Source organism: Callospermophilus lateralis, chromosome X (assembly GCF_048772815.1).
Source record: "Callospermophilus lateralis isolate mCalLat2 chromosome X, mCalLat2.hap1, whole genome shotgun sequence".
In the NCBI taxonomy this organism is placed as follows: domain Eukaryota; kingdom Metazoa; phylum Chordata; class Mammalia; order Rodentia; family Sciuridae; genus Callospermophilus; species Callospermophilus lateralis.
The window spans coordinates 57,864,187-57,881,440 of record NC_135325.1 but is presented as its reverse complement, the minus strand read 5'-3'; the positions used below and the strand labels follow the sequence as shown (position 1 = coordinate 57,881,440).

The window sequence follows — 17,254 nt, the reverse complement described above, 5'->3', positions numbered from 1 at the left end:
AGTCTTTGAGCCTCGTTTTGTTTTTAATCTGTGAAATGGAGATACTTTGTGCCGTATCCATTTTTGCAGGATCAAAGAGAAGATCAAGTGAGTCAATGTGTAAAACACTGAAAAGTTTATGACAATGTTCCAGAGAGAGAGTTAAAAATCAAGTAAGTATTCATTAGACTCAGTTGCTTTCTTCTAAATCCAAGTAGAGGGTATATGGAAGTTCTGTCCAATAAATCCTAAATTCTCCTGTGCAGGTCAGTCTGGATTTGTATGAAAAACATCTCAGTTGTTTGCAAGGTTCAAAGGAAATAAATCCCCCACTCCCTTTGGGCCCTATGCACAAAGCACTCTCATCATTTTGCTTTTGTCTGAGCCCTGCCACCCTGCCAGACTTATAGAACCCCTCCTAGAACTAGACACCTGGCTCCTCCTGTGCATCTGTCCCAATGCCAAGGCACCCACTGCCCAGCCCTCTTGCCAGCCAACATAGTTCACAGAGAAAGGAGGAAGGAAGAGAGTGGGTGGAAGAGAGGCTGTGGGAGGTTCAGCTAAAAGTAGCTGCTGCCTTTAGGCACCACACTCTGAGGGGGTGGAGGGTGGGTTCTTAGCACATCCTTCCTGCAGTCAGCTTGGGCACAGAGGTGCATGGTATCCCCTCCTCTAATGAAGGCAGGCAGGCGGAGAAATCAGCTGCCAGAGCCATTCCCAGAGCTGGCTATGGATGCACAGTGCTGGCCTCCTCTGGGCCCTGAGGGTGGATGGCTACTCAGCACAGGGCTGAATCCACAGCTCCCTGCCTTCAGGAGAGCTAATGTGGCCTTCAGGAGACTCTCTGTTCTCCCCACCCCCATCCCACTGCCTGGCACCCCAAGGACTGCTGACAGGCCTGCTTCCCTCCAGAAAGTTACATAATGCTCTTGTTCTCTGCTCTTAATTCTCCCAGCCTCTTCTCAGTTCACTTTCTCCAATCAAACCTGAAAGAGTATTAATGTCTCTGATCCAGCCATGACAGCACAGAACCAGAACACTATAAGGAAGGTAGCAACTTACAGTGGGCAACGGCCTGACATGAAAAGTCAAGATCAGATCCATCACTGAAACCTTGGACTTTTTTTCCCTTCTGTGGTTTTGTTTTTATCACTTAAAAAAGGCAGGGGGAAGTCTAGGCAAGGTGCTGTAGACCTTGCAAGTACATTAATCTCTTCCCTAAGTCATTCTCTGGGAAGCCTGGCCACTTAAATGAATGACCCAAGTCTACTCAATAGCCCAACCATGGATGTCCCCTCTCCCAGTTTGGATGAGCTGGGCAGAGCCTTCCCCTCTCTCCTAACTTCAACTCCCCTAGTGACTAAAGTCTGCATTGACAGGTACCTTGAGACACTGCCTCTACCTCCACCCCAGGCCTTTTTCAAGATGACCCACTCTGCTTTCTCCTGTTTGTGTAGAAGTTTCTGGCTAAACATTCATCCAAGAACATGATTCTTCTGTTAAAAACACTCTGCATTTTAGTGACATGGAAAATGAGGTCCAGGTGGGAAGGACCTTGATCAAGATCTAACAGCAAGTGCTTGATCCTAGAGCTCCTGAGGCCTTTTCCAGTGCTCTTTCTCCTATTGTAGATCTGCCTTCTATATGCCATCATTCTACCACACAAGAACAACTTTCCCTCTTCTCTGCTACCAAATATTCACCCTGGTGTTTGAAGCTCAAATATCCAATCCCTGTCATGGACCTGCAACTAGCAAAGAAGAATAATAAGGGCAAGAAAGAGCCGAATTCAGACATCTTTCTCTTCACCTTTCTTCTTCCTCCTGGTTGCCTTCTTTGATACTTTCTTCAAAGCTTTCCCCTGAGTATTGTTCTGTCAATGGAACCCTTTTCAGTCTCAACAAGCCATGACTGCATCCTGACCACAGGATCCAAAATGCAGGCTACATTGGATGCACTAAAGGATGTGGTGACAAGAGTCCTGGGTTCTAGATCAGACACTATCACTTCCTACTTTATAGCTTTGAGAAAGTCAGTTATTCTCTCTTGGCCTCACTCTCATAAACTTTTAGGTTTGAGGAAGGAGGCAACAAAATAATTAGGAAATATTGTCAAAATGCTCACTACTATTTATAGAGGAGGCAGTATTAACTAAGTTAATTAATTCTTAAAATATCACAGGAAATGACTCTGGGATGTCAAAGGAGCAAGTCCCTTATCTCCTATGCTTTCCCAGACCTGTGAGACTGCTTCTATAAATGATTCTATAATAATTCTCAATTATTCATAAGGCAGATCTCTTCAAGAAGCTAAATCCCAAACTGGTATACTCTCACTATTCAACTCACTATATGGCTCCCTTCCCTGATTCACAGTCAGTGTTTGCTTAAAGAATACAACATATATTTCACCTGTTATAAAAGAAATGTAAGCCAAATACAATTAAGAATGCAAATCTATTACCCCCATAACCACACTGTGATTCTAAACCTGCTAAAAGGAATTGCTGGATTGCATACTGATTTTGAATAATTTCCACAATTATTTTGATCATTAATATTATTCACAAAATGAGCACACATTAGAGCTGATCAAATCTTTAAAGGGATCTAACCCACCTATTCTTATTTTATAGATGAGGAAAAAGAAATTTCAGAAGGGAGAAGTATTTTTATCTGAGGTCACCCAGCAAATTAGCAGAATCTTTGCATCATTACAAAAATGTGAAGGAATTTTTTTCCTGAAGGGTTCAAACAATCTGATAGCTGTTTATAGTTGTCCCCAGGTATCTGTAGGGGCTTGGTTCCAGGACGCATTTGAATACCAAAATCCGAGGATGTTCAAAACCCTTATGCAAAATGGTGTAGTATTGGCATATAACCTAAGTACTTCCTCCTGTGTACTCTTTTTATTTTTATCTTTCATTTTTATATCAGTGCTGGAGGTTAAGCACAAAGCCTCACATGCTAGGCAAATACTTTATCACCGAGGTATACCTCCAGCCCCATCTCCTATATACTTCTACTAGATTATTTATAATATCTACTACAATGTAAATGCTATGCAAAGTTATTATGTTGCATAGGTTTTATTGTATTATTATTTTTGTTTTTCTCAAATATTTTCTATCTGTTGATGCAGCAAAACCTGTAGATACAGAGAGCAAACTGTATTTTAAATACAAATAGGCACCAGACTACCCACTCCGTAGGCTAAATTCTTTTCAGAGTGACCACAAACCTCTGGAACTCATCAAAGCCATCACAAATCCTGGAATAAAATTTCACCATCTGCAAAGCTTACCTATGCCCATGTGTGATAAGTTAGAGTCAGACTGAGCTAATATTTCCTTTGAACCATTCCATAGCAGTCTCTTTCGTTCATCCCTGGCAGAACATTCCCATCACCTCAGGGAGGTTTTAGAAAAATATTGATGCCAGGGCCCCACCATGACTAATTCAATCAGATCTCTCCCAGATATTCTATGAAATGTTGTTAGTCTTGTTAACTCCCCAGGTGACTCCAATGTTCATCCAGGGCAGAAATCCACTAGGTTAATGGAAACAATTCAGCAAAGCAACAAGGAAAACATGTGCTGTTTCCTGGATTCTTAGAGGACAAAATACATTCTGTTTTAAAGTTACATCCATGATGCTCTGTTTTCCAAATAGGGGAAAGGAAAGTGATACACAGAAACTACAGTTGTGTTATTGAATCCATTTATGAAACATCTAGTTTGTAGGCATTGAAAGAAAACAGGGAGCTCTGGAGACTGCTACTGGATTTATCAGGAGTAAGATGCCAAGTAACTTATACTCCTTTTTCTGAAGGAACCATCAGAAATAACACCTATGTACCTAGAATATCATGATGTCTATAAGTATAAAACAAATCCTCATTAATATATTGGAAGGAGAGATGACAGCACAGCCTTATGGAGTCTGCACTGGTTGACCATGTACAAACAAAAATCAACTCCAAGAGGGGGCCCTGGTGAGATGCCAGAAGAGTATTAACCTCATCATATTAAATACTACTTTGAATCAACAACTTGAGTGATACTTACTCAGTTTTCAAATGATACAATGCTGGAAGAGACTGCTAATCTTATATATGTCATGAAGAAGTAAATTTTTTAAAAAACACAAAAACTAAAACAATGACACACCAAGTAAAATAGAGATTAACTGATACTGTTAGAAGAAACTGCTAATTTATTGCACAGCATGGAGAAAAAAACATTTAAAGGTATAAAAAGCTAGAATAATGAACCAACCAAACAAAGTGTGCATTAATGAGTATGGTTCAAAAAATTTAAATTGGTTCAAAAGTCCAACTGCACAAGGGAATAGAGAACTGGACCAGATAGGAAACGGTTTCAAACTATAAGCTCCAAAGGCTAATGCAGTGTCTCTTAACTTGGGCTGCATATTTGAATCACCTTGGGAAGCTTTAAATTAAAAAAAAAAAAAAAAGCTGCCTGAGACCTAGCCCATTCCAATTAAGTCAGAAACTCTCAGAGTAGGGATCTGGCATAGGTATTTAAAATCTCCCCAAATGATCTAAATGTTCAGTGAGGACTGAGAACCAGTAGAAGGATGCATTATTAGACATTTCACAGACAGATCAAAGTCCCTTTGTACTTGATCCCAGCCAGGTGGCACTTGGAGTAGCATGATCAGTTCTGGGCAGCACATTTTTAAAGAAATAAAGAAAAATACGTGTGTTTCAAAAAGAAGGCCAACTGCATAAAAACGGCAGTTCTTTCAAAACATTCTGTATTTTAGGGTTCAGCAATTCACACTGGCTTTAACCTTGAAGATCCCAAATAGTGTCTTTTCATAAGTCTGACTAAAGGGAACTCTTTGATATATATCTAAGACAAAAAGGTAGCATTTCATAGACTAAAGAATTCTGTGCAAAAGCACTATACAAATGAAAGGTATTAAAAAGCACTAAAAATGAAAGCAAGTAAAGCTGAGGAAACTAGTATGACTTCAGGCATGACTCACACACACTTTCCTCCCCACCTAACCCCTTACAGTTTCACACAAGCTGGGAATGATCTGACTCTGACTCTCCCACCTCTCTGTTGGAAAGGAATACCCACTCTCATCCTACCAATCTCTCTTGCCTTTTCTCTCCTCATCTGTAAAAAAAGAATAATAATCATCCCTGCAACTTTACAAGAATTATGTAATAGTCAAATTAGAAAGTATGTGAGTTATTTTGTAAACTTTATTAGGCCCATGCACTGAAAAAGGGTTATTAATATAGCCATTACTGGACTGTTTCCCAAGCCTACACTCTCCTTGAGGGCCTTTTCCATTTTATACTTTGATGCCAGGGAAAAGTACAATGAACTAAATACTCTAGAGCTAGATCCACCTATGGAGAGAAGAAAACATTCTGGGCACATATTGGAAGAGCTAAGCTTTAATCAAAGATTCTTGGAAAGCCAGAGATACACTCCCCCTAGAACAAGTTGCAGTGTTAGAAAAAAGGCCTAGAGAGTCTAAGATTCACCTCCTCCATCCCATTCCTTGGGGCAAAGCCACTGGAGATAGATCCCTGTATGAGGTCTTCTGGAGAGGCAGTTATTTTGGGAGAAATGGCTCAATTCTCATACCTAAAAGCAAGTACTTGGTTAGCCAAAAATGAGATCATAGGTTGATATAGCAGACTAAAGAGGACATACATCAGTATAATCCCTGCAACTACCAGTGTACATGATCTGATCAGTCAAGTACTATCTAGGCCTCACTATAGAACACTACAGCACCTCACCCACAAGACTGTTGGAATCCCTCAGCTTCTGAAGCTGACTCCAAGTCCTGCTCACCAGCTTCACAATCAAACTGACTCTTCCAACTTACCCAACTTCCCCAGTTAGAAACTACTGAATCACAGAAAGAACACCCCCTCCCAAATGCACACTACAGCTGGGCTAGTCATGTTTCCCCAAGACTCAAACAAAATTGGGGTAAACTCTACAAGAAGATGTTGCAGGTTCTGACAGAAGCACTCTTAACAAAAGAAAAGTGCTCAGTTTGTTCCCACAAAGCTATCACTTTACTCTCCTTGCTGAAGTCAAAAGTTAGGGTGAGGAAAAAAAATATTTTTCAGAACCTGCAGATCTTCTACACTAAAGTCAGGTAGTGGATCAGCTAAACTTAAGGAGGGAGTAGTGACTATATAGAGGTACTTGAACCCATGAGTCTTCCAATAAACAGTCCCCATGATTAGGCAAGGCTAGGCTCTGTATGCCTGTTGTGAATATGTTTTCTAGGCATTTGCAGCCAATGAAGATTTTGTTCTTTCTGTCTTCCCTCCCCCAAAGCACCTTTACAAGTCCCACTTGGCTATATCCCTTGTAAGGAGACTGTGGGGCCTGGGCCTTTAAATGACAGGCTCTGAAGTTCAGTGGGCACTGTGATACAGGGGTTGCTAGGATACCAGTAGAGGCCATTTTCTTTAATTCTTGGGTGGGAAGCTGGGAACCAAAATCCCTGAGCTGGGATTTTGCCCCTCCTAGTAGCAAAAGCTTATCCTCTACTCAAATGGATCAGAAAGGAGGAAAGGGGGAAAAAGACATTTATGGGGAAAAGTCATGGCAATTCAAAGAGGAAAAGCCCTCTTACTTCTCATCCTCTTCCAGTGGAAGGGGTGGTGTTAGGGAAGGGAGAAAAGGGAAGAAAAGTAGTGGAGGAAAGGGGAAAGACTGAGAGGAGGCAGGAGGAGGAAAAAAGAAGACAGATCAAAATGCATAGGGTTCCATTTCTCTGGACTGCATTTCTCATATTCTCCCACTCTTTTCTCTTTTTGCATGCCCTCACACTTCTGAAGAAGAAATGCCAAACCTTTACAATTCACACAAGTAAAAAGTCACTTTGCCACCTTTTGTTCTCTACTGCCCAAATTACCTTTTGGCTGTTCCAGGAAAACGGGCCATTTGACTAACTCCATCCTTTATTTACCTACAGAAAAATGAATTTGAAAGGTGTGAACTACAGTAGCTAAATTACTGGTGGAAGGGTTTTTCAAGCTACCCATATAGCCTGAGGGGTTTTAGGTGGTGGGAGAAAGATGCATGGGTGACACCCATCCATCCTAGTCCCATTTAAATCCTCACAAGCCCTAGCACAAGGAGGCCATTCAGAACTGTGGAACTCAGTGCTGTCTTTCCCCATTCCTACCACCACCACCCTCCATCCACACTCAGGAGTGTGCACCCACCCAAACACAGAGAAAGGCGTACACACACTCCCACAAACATACTGCTACCACCCTAGACACATACATTCCAAAAAGCTTTCTGCCAAGGGTCTGTCAAGCACCCAGGGGGGAAGGCATTTCATGACACTACTTAGTCATAAGCCAGGATCAAAGATTAGTCTTAGAAATCCATTCTCCCTTTAGTGAAAATAAAAAGTCCAAAAAAATTTCAGTGTTGCAATCCCCATTTCCTTACCACATAGGTAGGACAAAAATTCCTTAGGTGAAATTCTCCAGATATTAGTAAAAATATTCAGCCTCTCCTCCCATCATCTCTTAATTAACATATCAGTATCCTTTTCACTTGACTTTCCAGTCAAGGGGGATGAACTGGAAAGTACTTATGGGTGCCCAAATTATAGAAAGAAAGAACTTGGAAGTCAAGTAACTAGTCCAATCATTTCAAAATGTCAATGCTACAGGGAATCCCAAACCCACTGAGGAAGGAAAAAAATTCCCCAAGGTCAAATAGCCACTGAATGAAGAAAATTCCAGTCTGCAGCTGCCCAGTCTTTTCCCCATTCTCCAACACTGTCTAAAAACAAAGTACCCAGGTAAGACAGAAACTTACTTTAAATAATATCTCTCAGAGCTAACAGATTCAAAAATAAACAACTCACTAGATTCTTTGGAAAGAAGTTCTTGGTTCCACACAAGGGGTCTTCACAAAGAGACCAAAGAGTAATCAATAATAATCAATGCCAGCAAACCTCCCATATCATGTTTATACCATGGTACGAAAGAAGAAAAAACATAAAAACACAACTCAGCCTCTCACCCACACTGAGTCAATAAGAATGTGCTTTGAGGCTCAAAATCTTGACTGACGCCATTAAATAACTCTGGGTCCTATAGTGAGAACAATTAGAAGGACCCCTTTCACAGTCCCTCTCCCTTTATAATCAGTTCCAAAGAGATTCAACAAAATGGCATGGAACTTGACAGCATAATGCCAGCAGATTTGCATATCATACATGAGCAGCCACCCACATTAGTGTAGGGGGAGAATGTGTGTGGATGTGTATGAACCCTGATTCATTGCTACATGAGCCAGAAATAGCAATATTTCAAGTCAGGTAAGCAATGGAATGAGGAAGACCTGCCTACATCAACAAAGGAGAAAAAAAAAGTAATGTGTACACTGGCATCAGAAACAAAATTTTCCTAGTTTTTCCAAGAGCTTTTTTAGCAGAAACAGAAATATAAAAATAATAACAGCAACCACCACCATCATATGATACAAACAAGCAGACATATCTCAAATTGGAATGTAGCTTCCAGCTCATGTTTCCTGAGCTCTCATCCCATTTCATCTAGACCTCTTTTTAGTGCTCAAAACTCAATTTAGCACATTACATACATTCAGTTATGGTAATGTGTCAATTAGACCTGTGCTCTTAAAGCAACAAACAAGAAGGCAAAGAATACCACCACTACTTTGTCATCAAAGCAATCAAGTTCTATTTAGAATGTAGTTCAAGAACATCATTGCAAATTACCCCAAAGGAGACACATCCAATACTATTATTTCCAAGGTAGGTAAAAAGCTGGATTTTGTTTTTTGGATGAGAACCAGAAAAAATCCTCAAACTCAAATCCAGGGATACAATCTCTGAGGAAAGAAGCCCAAACATGTCTTGTCAAAGTCCTCTCTTGCCAATTCAAAAGATCAGAGAACATTTTTATATCCCATTCCATGATTCCAAAGAAATTGATATTTAATGCTTTAAGAAATACTTTAAAGGTGGCTTCTTTCCAAATTGGAAACTGTGAACCCTGGACAGCAAATTGAGATTCAAAGGACAGAGTCACCAACTGCCAGCTCAAGGAACCCCACCGCGTCACTTCCCAAATTCTTGCTTCTCATTATAGATTAAAGAATCATTTTCCCTAAATCCATTTCTTGCATCGATTTTTTTTCCCTTCTAAATATCCAGTGAACAACTTCCATTCCTAAGATCCAAAAATTCATCATGCTCTTCCACAAACCCCTTACCCCCACCTCAAACAAACCCAAATGCACTCCAGATGGCAAGAGAGAAATTTTGAATAAAATTCCCTAATGGAGTTTAAAGGTAGTTTTCAAAAAAATGAGTTGACAAGACACCACAAACAGCGAAGCCACTGTTAAGGACGCAGAGCTTGCCCCATGAACGTCACATAGATGGAGGATGCACACACGCATGCACACTTAAAATAGAAAACATTTCTTTATCAAAAAAATTCACTCAAGCAATAAGCAACTACACTCACAGGCATACTTAAAAGACAAGACATGACAAAAGATTTAGGGAGAGATAATATACCAACGTCATACATATCACAGCGAGGCCATGTTGAAGCTCAAAACGTTTTCCCCCCTGAATAAGAATTGCTCTTTCTCTCCCTCTCTTTCCCTGTCTCTGTCTCTCTCTCTTGCTCGCTCGCTCTCTTTCTCGCTCTCTCTCTCTCTCTCTTTTTTTTCTCGGTGGCTCTCGGGATGAAATCAAAGCGAGAGTTCGCGACAGCTCAGGTGGCTGGACTCCATTCAGCGCGTTCCCAGGAAAAACATGAGTATGACATTGACAAGCAGGAGGACTACAATCACAGCAAAAACGACTACAGTTTGCACATCCAGGGTCATGGTGCAATGCAGAACACTGTAGTGTTCCAGGTGGGGGGCCGGCAGATTGGGAGATGTCAGTCTCTGTTCTGTCAGACTGTCCATACAGCCACCATGCTAGAAAGGAGAGGAGGAAGTCGGATGGTTAGGGAAGGGCTGGGTTTGGCGCCCGAGTTTGGTGGGGGGGTAGGGGAGGGGGATGGGGACAGGGGCGCTTGTTTCCCCCTTCTCAGGATTGGGCTGCTATTCCTTCCCTAGCTGAGAAATCTTAGCTTGCGCTGAAGACGGCAGAGTCCAGCATTCTCTCTCGGGCGCCAAGGAAAAAGCAAAATCCTGGTTTTCAAAGGGAAAGGCGGGAGGAACCTATCAGAGGTTCTCCAGCGCCTGAGTCTGTCTGGGCGTGCGTCAGTCCGCCTGCCTGGCTAGCGGTCAGTCTCAGTCTCCCCTATTCTCTCTAACTCGCTTGCTTTCCTAAGCTGGCTTCCTTCCTTGCTCGCTCTCTTCGCGGGGCTCCAGGCTGCCAGCCACTCTTTCAAGCCCTTGCTCGCTGGCCCTCTTCCTCTCCTCTCCCCACCCCCACTTCAGCCCGTAGGCTGCCTTTTTATTCACCGAGAGACTGCGGGCGCCTGCGTGAGGCGCAGCCAGAGCGGCTGACAGGCCCACCTGCCAATAGCAGATGCTGCAGCAGCGCGTACGCTGCCTGGAGGCGGGACTTGCGCTGGCATGCTAGCTGTGGCAGCCAATCGGAGTTCCCAAGACTCCCTGAGCTGGCTTGCTCCATTCTAACGAACCCGGAGCCACTGGCAGTCAGTTTTGGCATGGGGGTGGGGAGGCTTGTTGGGGGTGGGTTGAGGGGGATGTAGAGAGGTAAAGGAGAGACTGGGAAAGAGGGAGGGAGCCGGCCAAAGGGGCTGAAGGGGAGGTTGGGCAGGGAGGGAGGAGGTGACCACAGAAAGAAAGGAAGGTGGGAAGGAGGAAGAAGAAATAGGGGCTATGATGAAGAGGGAGAAAGGTTGGGAAATGGCAGGGTAAAAGATGAGGAGGAGGGAATAGGAATAGAAAATTGGGATAGGTAGGTAGGGCGGATGCAAATACCTTGGCAACCACTTTGGACCCTGGGCCTAGGGGAAAGCAAACGGTATTTGGCCACTGCCTAAAGTATGTACAGGCAACTTACAATTAGCTATAAAAAACTCACAATCCAGTGCTATAGGGAGAACCACATGGACATACAACAAATTATTCAAAATCCAACTCTATTTGGCTTTCTCTTGTATAGAGATGCTCTGGCCCTTTCCTAATTATGGTTTCTTCACACTAGGACGGTTCACTTGCACTCTTTGAGCATGCTGAGTATCCAAACGGGAAGCCAGCTCAGGGTTAAAAATTTGCCACATAAAAATTTTAAATAACTCACAATCTACTTGTCATAATCTCCTCATAAAATGACCTAGTGTCTAACCCTAGAGGGGAAATGTCCTAAACTAGAGGCTGGAAGGTTTCATATTTACTTCAAGCTCTACCTCAAGCTTGCTGTGTAACTTTTGAACAACTTCTTTCCAGTATCTGGGCCTCCAAGTCTCTGTCACATGAAGACTCATATCTGAGAATTTAGTGACACCTCAGAACCCTCATCTCAAAAAAATATACACAATTTCTGCAGTTTCATGGGCTCTAAGAGTTATGGATTACCTCATACAGAAGAACTCTCAGAGCTTTTCTTGCTCTTACATGGCTGTATCCGTATGAGTCGATAAATAGATAATGGTGAGGGGTAAGAAACTGTTTTAGCTAGAGATAAAACAAATTAAGTACTATAAGAGGAATGAGAATTGCTTGCTATTCTCTAGAAATCTTTGAGGCTAAAACAGTAATCCATCTTAACTGGATTATTGGAAATTCTGAATGAATTGAGGTCATAAACAAAATGGCCCCTGGCCCTACAAGATAGAATAAACTCTAAGTCCCCACTTAACAAGTTTCATAGCACCACTTGTGAATAATTCTTGCCAAAACTACAAAAACCCCTGAATCAGATCAAGTGTCTAGATTCGACTATTGATGCATACACAAAGGACAGAAAATAAAAACATTTTAAACTCCCATGCAGGGATTCAGATCATAAAAATATATACTATAGAATCTGCATGACCAACAATCCAGTTCTTTACACATAAGCAGTAAGAAAACAAAAAAGATTGACTGGAATGGAACTTGTATACAGATACACATTTGTGAAATTTATAAGAATCTGGAAATAGCACAAACCAAATAATTGGTAATATAAAGGAATTACTACTAATTATTTAGAAATGACAATGATATTGTGGATAGACTTCACAAAATAGGGAGAATGGGAGTAAATATTTGTGACTTTCCATTTGTTCTCTTAGAAATGACATGAAAGCAAGAGCAACCAAAGGAAAAAACAGATAATTTGGACTTCATCAAAATTCAAACTTTTATGATTCAAAGGACACTATCATGAGTGTGAATGGTGAACTCAAAAAATAGGAGGAAATATTTGCAAATAATGTATCTTCTATCTAGAATATATAAAGAGCTCATAAAAAGAAATACAATTCAATTTAAAAATTGTCAAAGTATCTGGATAGACATTATCCAAAGACATGATCAATTAAGCACATGAATGATATTCAACCCAGTTAGCCATCAGGGAAATTTGAATCAAATACTGGAAATACAAATACAGGATACTCACTACAGCCTTGTTTGTAATGAGATATCCACACTAGATATTCACTAGAATGTAGGCTTTACAGTATATATTTTTATAATCTGTATAATGGTACTGCAATTTAAAATGTTTTTGTCCCTGTCCTCTGTGTATTCTATACATCTACATTTGGATCTAGAAGTTTGATCTAATGAATGGATAGAATCAAACAGCCAGATAATAACAAATGTCACAGAGGCTGTGGAGAAATTGAAACCCTCAAAATACAGCTAATGGAAATGTAAAATGTTGGAGCCACTTTGGAAACACTGTGATGTTTCCTCCAAAATTAAAGAGAGTTACCATTTGACCCAATAATTCTACTCCTCGGTATGTACTTATTAGAAGTAAAAATATACATACAAAAAAACTCACACATGAATGTGTTCATAATAGCCAAAATGTAATAGTGATATTCATAGTAGCCGAAAGATGGAAACAATTCAAATGCCCATAACTACTGCAGGTGGTGGCATACACCTCTAATCCCAGCAACTTGGGAGGTTGAGGCAGGAGGATTGCAAGTTGGAAATCAGACCGGGCAACTTAGCAAGACCCTGTCTCAAATAATAGTTTATCAAAAGCTAGGGATGAGGCAGGCATGGTGGTGCACCCCTGTACTCCCAGCAGCTCAGAAGGCTGAGACAGAAGGATCATGAGTTCAAAGTCAGCCTCAGCAAAAAACAAAGTGCTAAGCAACTCAGTGAGACCCTGTCTCTTAATAAAATACAAAGTAGGGCTGGGGTTGTGGCTTAATGGTTGAGTGCTCCTGAGTTCAATCCCTGGTCCCAAAAAATAAACAAATAAATAATGAAAAGGCTAGGGATGTAGCTCAGTGGTAAAGTGCCCCTGGGTATGATCCCCAGAACCCCCACCCCCAACACACACATACACAAATCTGTCAACTGATGTATAATGGATAACCCAATGCAGTATATCCAATAAAATGGAATATTATTCAGCCATATAAATGAAATATTGATCAATGCTACAACATAGAAAAACTTTAAAAATATGCTAAATATAAAAGGCAGTTCCACAAAATTTTTCTATGATTCCTTGTATATGAAATGTCCATATATTTACAGTAAATATTGTTTCATGGAGCTTTTAGTCAGTTAAATTTATTAAGTTGTGATGTAAAATGTACTTGTTATAGCAAGTGATGTTCAAAACAGCCTGAAAGCCACTCTTGTACATTATGTTGAGACAGGTATTGGCTATCCATAATGTAAGCAAGTAGAATTTTTCTCCATGTCTTTGAAAGTTTAATATTATCCTGTCACTATTTCTCTAATATCTTTTGACCCATTCGTGCTTGATACCTGGCTTTATACTGTCATCCTATAGAAACCTGGAAACTTCTGTGAATACAAACAACTTGTTGCTAAATCTCATGGCCATGTGTCCATCTTTATTTTTCCTTGGTTCTCTCACATTGGATTCCATTGATGCCTCCCTCTTTCCTGAAATGTTTGTTTGCCTTGGGGACACCATCTAAAGGACCTGTCTGGTTTATTGTCTTGGCTTTTTGTCTGGGTTCTTCTTCATTCAGTCATTAATGCCATGATTTATCAAGATTCTTCTAATTCCATGACTTTTTTCTTCTCATTCTGTACTTGCCTTGTCTGGGTTCATCTATTTCCAAGGCTTGAACAACCACTGCTTCTACATACTGATGTACCTCCTTTAAATAAAATTACTGCACACCAGTAACAAATATCCACATAGGCCCTTGCTTGCAGAGAGACTCTCTTTCTACTAAGTAATCTCAGGTACTTCTTTTGGACTCCAGAGATGAATCTCTGTTTTCTGGATATCTTCTCCTGAATATCTTACAAGTATTTTAAACTTTATAAGTCCAAAATTGAAGTCACTTTCTCTCTCCTGCCCCTAGAAGTTTTCTTCTTCAAAAGTTCTCTTGGGGATTATAGTCACATAGTGAACTAGCCAGAGGATATTTTAGGCCTGTCTCTCCATCACCTCATCCAAAGTCAACTAGTCCCCAAGTCCCATTGATTCTCTTCCTCTTTTATCTTATCATTTGTCCCTTTCTCTCCCTCCTCCACCCTCTCTCTCTCTCCAGTTCCTTTAATTAGTTCCTCATCATCTCTGGTCTATTACAATTAATTACCTGGTCTTTTGTGCTGCTCTCCCTCTGCAACTCAGCCTCTACTTTCCTGTCCAATTTATTTACCCCCAAAGCAGTTCTGCTCTTATCAGACTATGGATTGTTTGCTAAAGATCTGTGTCACCCTCCTTCTAGCCTAATTTCCTGTATTGCTAAAAAACTAAACCCCATAAACTACAACAAACTGGCATTTCCAAGACTTCTTTGCAGTCACTTTTCTCAATTTGATAGAATTCTGCCAGTCTCATACACATGCCCAATATTTGGAAGGAGTTGGTGAGGCAGAAACCATATCTCTCAAACTTCTGTTAGCAAGCACAACAATGGAGGTACTGAGGTTTTCTGTGATTGTGTTACCATAAATCTTAAGTAGCTCTGCATTTTGAGTGCCAGAGAATGAGACTTTATTTTCCTTTGAGAATCTGGCAGATATGATGGTCCTCTACCCAATGGTTAGGGCAATGGCAGTGTCCTGATTCCCAAGTCACAGATATGGTAGAGTGCTCCCAGAGTCCTTGATCCCTTACCTTCCTGTTTGTGGCAGTGATAGATGCTACTCTGCTGTTGTTCTGGGAGTCATTTCTGGAAGCCCAACCTAAAACTTGCCCCTCTGTCCCTTCCACCAATTTTGTAAGCACCTGATTTTCTGTATTAAGATGTTTTCGCTGAAAAGAACTAGAGTGCATTATTTTCTGCAGCTGAAATCTATCTTGAATTACTCTTCTGCTCAAATGTCTTCAGTGGTTCTCCACTATCCCTAAGGCACATTCTATAACATGACATACACTCTCCTGCCCATAAGGTATCCTTTGGCCTCTCAGATCTTGCCAATGCCCTCTCATTCTCTATTCTTTAGCTACATAGAATGTACAGTAATTCTGACAACCCACTAGGTTATCTTATCTTGGAGCCTAGGTAACTGTTGTTCTCTTTCTCTGGCCCTTTACTTCAAACCTCAGCTCAGGTGCTACCTCCTCTAGAAGGCTTTCTCTGATGCACCCCCTGCCAAATATTCTGGATGATATTCTTCTCAAACACCATATTTGTTGTATCTTTAACTGGAATGTGGAGAGAGAAGGACAGATATTATGCCTGTCTTATTCATTTCTTTCTCTCCTATGCCCAGCACATCACCTGGCATTTAGCACATGCTTCATAAACACCTGTTGAATGCAAGAATGTCTTCTTCATCCACTGTCACCACTCAAAGAATCCCATCTTCCAACTATAGAAGTCAAGACCTTATGAGACCACACAGAAAACATAAATTTTATGTTCCAGGTTCCCAGAGAAGGGAAGTAATTTGTCCAAAATGATACCACGAATTGTTAACAAAGTGGGAAGTGGAACTTATGTATCATGAGTCTCAAAAGTTCTTTTGAGAGATCTCACAATTTCAGTCATGGAGTTTGACCCTAGTTCTGTCTGTGTGGGGGTAGCTTTCCGAATTAGGTTCCCATTCAAGTCGACTCACAATTTTAAAAAAGTAGGAGTTCCTCACATTTTGAATAGTCTTTTATTGACAAGTTTCAAGTAATCAGAGAATCTCTTAGTCTAGCACAACCCCAAGTCCATCCTTCAGTCCCTTTTGCAACATCTTGTTTATCTAGTCTCAGTTCCAACATCCACAACAATAGAGAGGATCCTATCAAGATAGCCATTTAATCTTTGGAACAATCTCAGTTGGCAGAAATTTATTCAATTTCTTTGATCTAGAAGTTATCAGCATTTCTGCCACAGCCACAGATGAGAAACTAATCACACCATGAAAGTGTTTGGAATGTATATACTCCCAAATTCACACTATTTCATAGTGCTAAAGGCAGTTAGTTAAACAGTAATGATAATAACAGCTTACATGAAGTATTCTAAGCCCTTTTAATGTATTAATTCTCTCAAATTTCACAATAATCCTACAGGACATATACTATTATGTATGTCTTTATATTATACATGAGAAACCTAAGCAGAGTGAAGCTAAATGATTTGCCCAAGGTTACATGGTTAGTAAGAAGTGGAGACTATATGCAAAACTAGACAGTCTGGCTCCAGAGTCTGTTCTCCTAAACACTGTGCTATATAAATGCTACTAGATGATACATGTCTCAAATTTCAAAAGCACCTGTTAAAACTTCTCCTGGAATATTACTCAGCCATAAAGAAGAATGAAATTATTTGACAGTAAATGGATGAAACTGATACTATCATGCTAAATGAAATAAGCCAATCCCCAAAAACCAAAGGCCAAATGTTCTCTCTGATATGAGGATGTTGACTCACAATAGATTGGGTGGGGGAGAAGGGGAGGTTTACCCAATTGGACAGGGTGGAGTAGGGGGAAGGGAGTGGGGATGGGAATGGGAAGAGCAGAGAATGAATTGGACATAACTTTCTTATATTTATATATGAATATGTGACCAGTGAAACTCCACATTATGTACAACCACAAAAATGGGAAGTTATGCTCCATGCATATATTGATATGTCAAAATACCTTCTACTGTCATGTATAATTAAAAATAACAAATAA

At 40.6% G+C, this 17,254-nt stretch overlaps 2 protein-coding genes across 6 annotated transcripts in view; both read right to left on the bottom strand.

Moving 5' to 3' along the window:
• Positions 1 to 17,254, bottom strand: part of Arhgef9 (Cdc42 guanine nucleotide exchange factor 9) — a 349,964-nt gene that overhangs the window by 112,844 nt on the left and 219,866 nt on the right. The window contains exon 1 of one of the 5 annotated variants that reach the window (XM_077107720.1): positions 9,572 to 9,651. The exons of 3 other annotated variants lie outside the window; for them this stretch is intronic. Coding sequence is in view for 1 of the 2 variants with exons in the window: in XM_077107719.1 (XP_076963834.1) it covers positions 9,561 to 9,569 (9 nt within the window). In the remaining variant the exon portion in view is untranslated. Of the gene's footprint in view, positions 1 to 9,560; positions 9,652 to 17,254 lie in introns of those variants that run through there. One more of the 5 variants, XM_077107719.1, reaches the window with a different exon arrangement.
• LOC143639517 (uncharacterized) lies at positions 9,778 to 10,421 on the bottom strand. Its single transcript, XM_077107724.1, has one exon. The coding sequence runs from the start codon at positions 9,959 to 9,961 to the stop codon at positions 9,782 to 9,784; it is 180 nt and encodes a 59-aa protein (XP_076963839.1). The 5' UTR covers positions 9,962 to 10,421; the 3' UTR covers positions 9,778 to 9,781.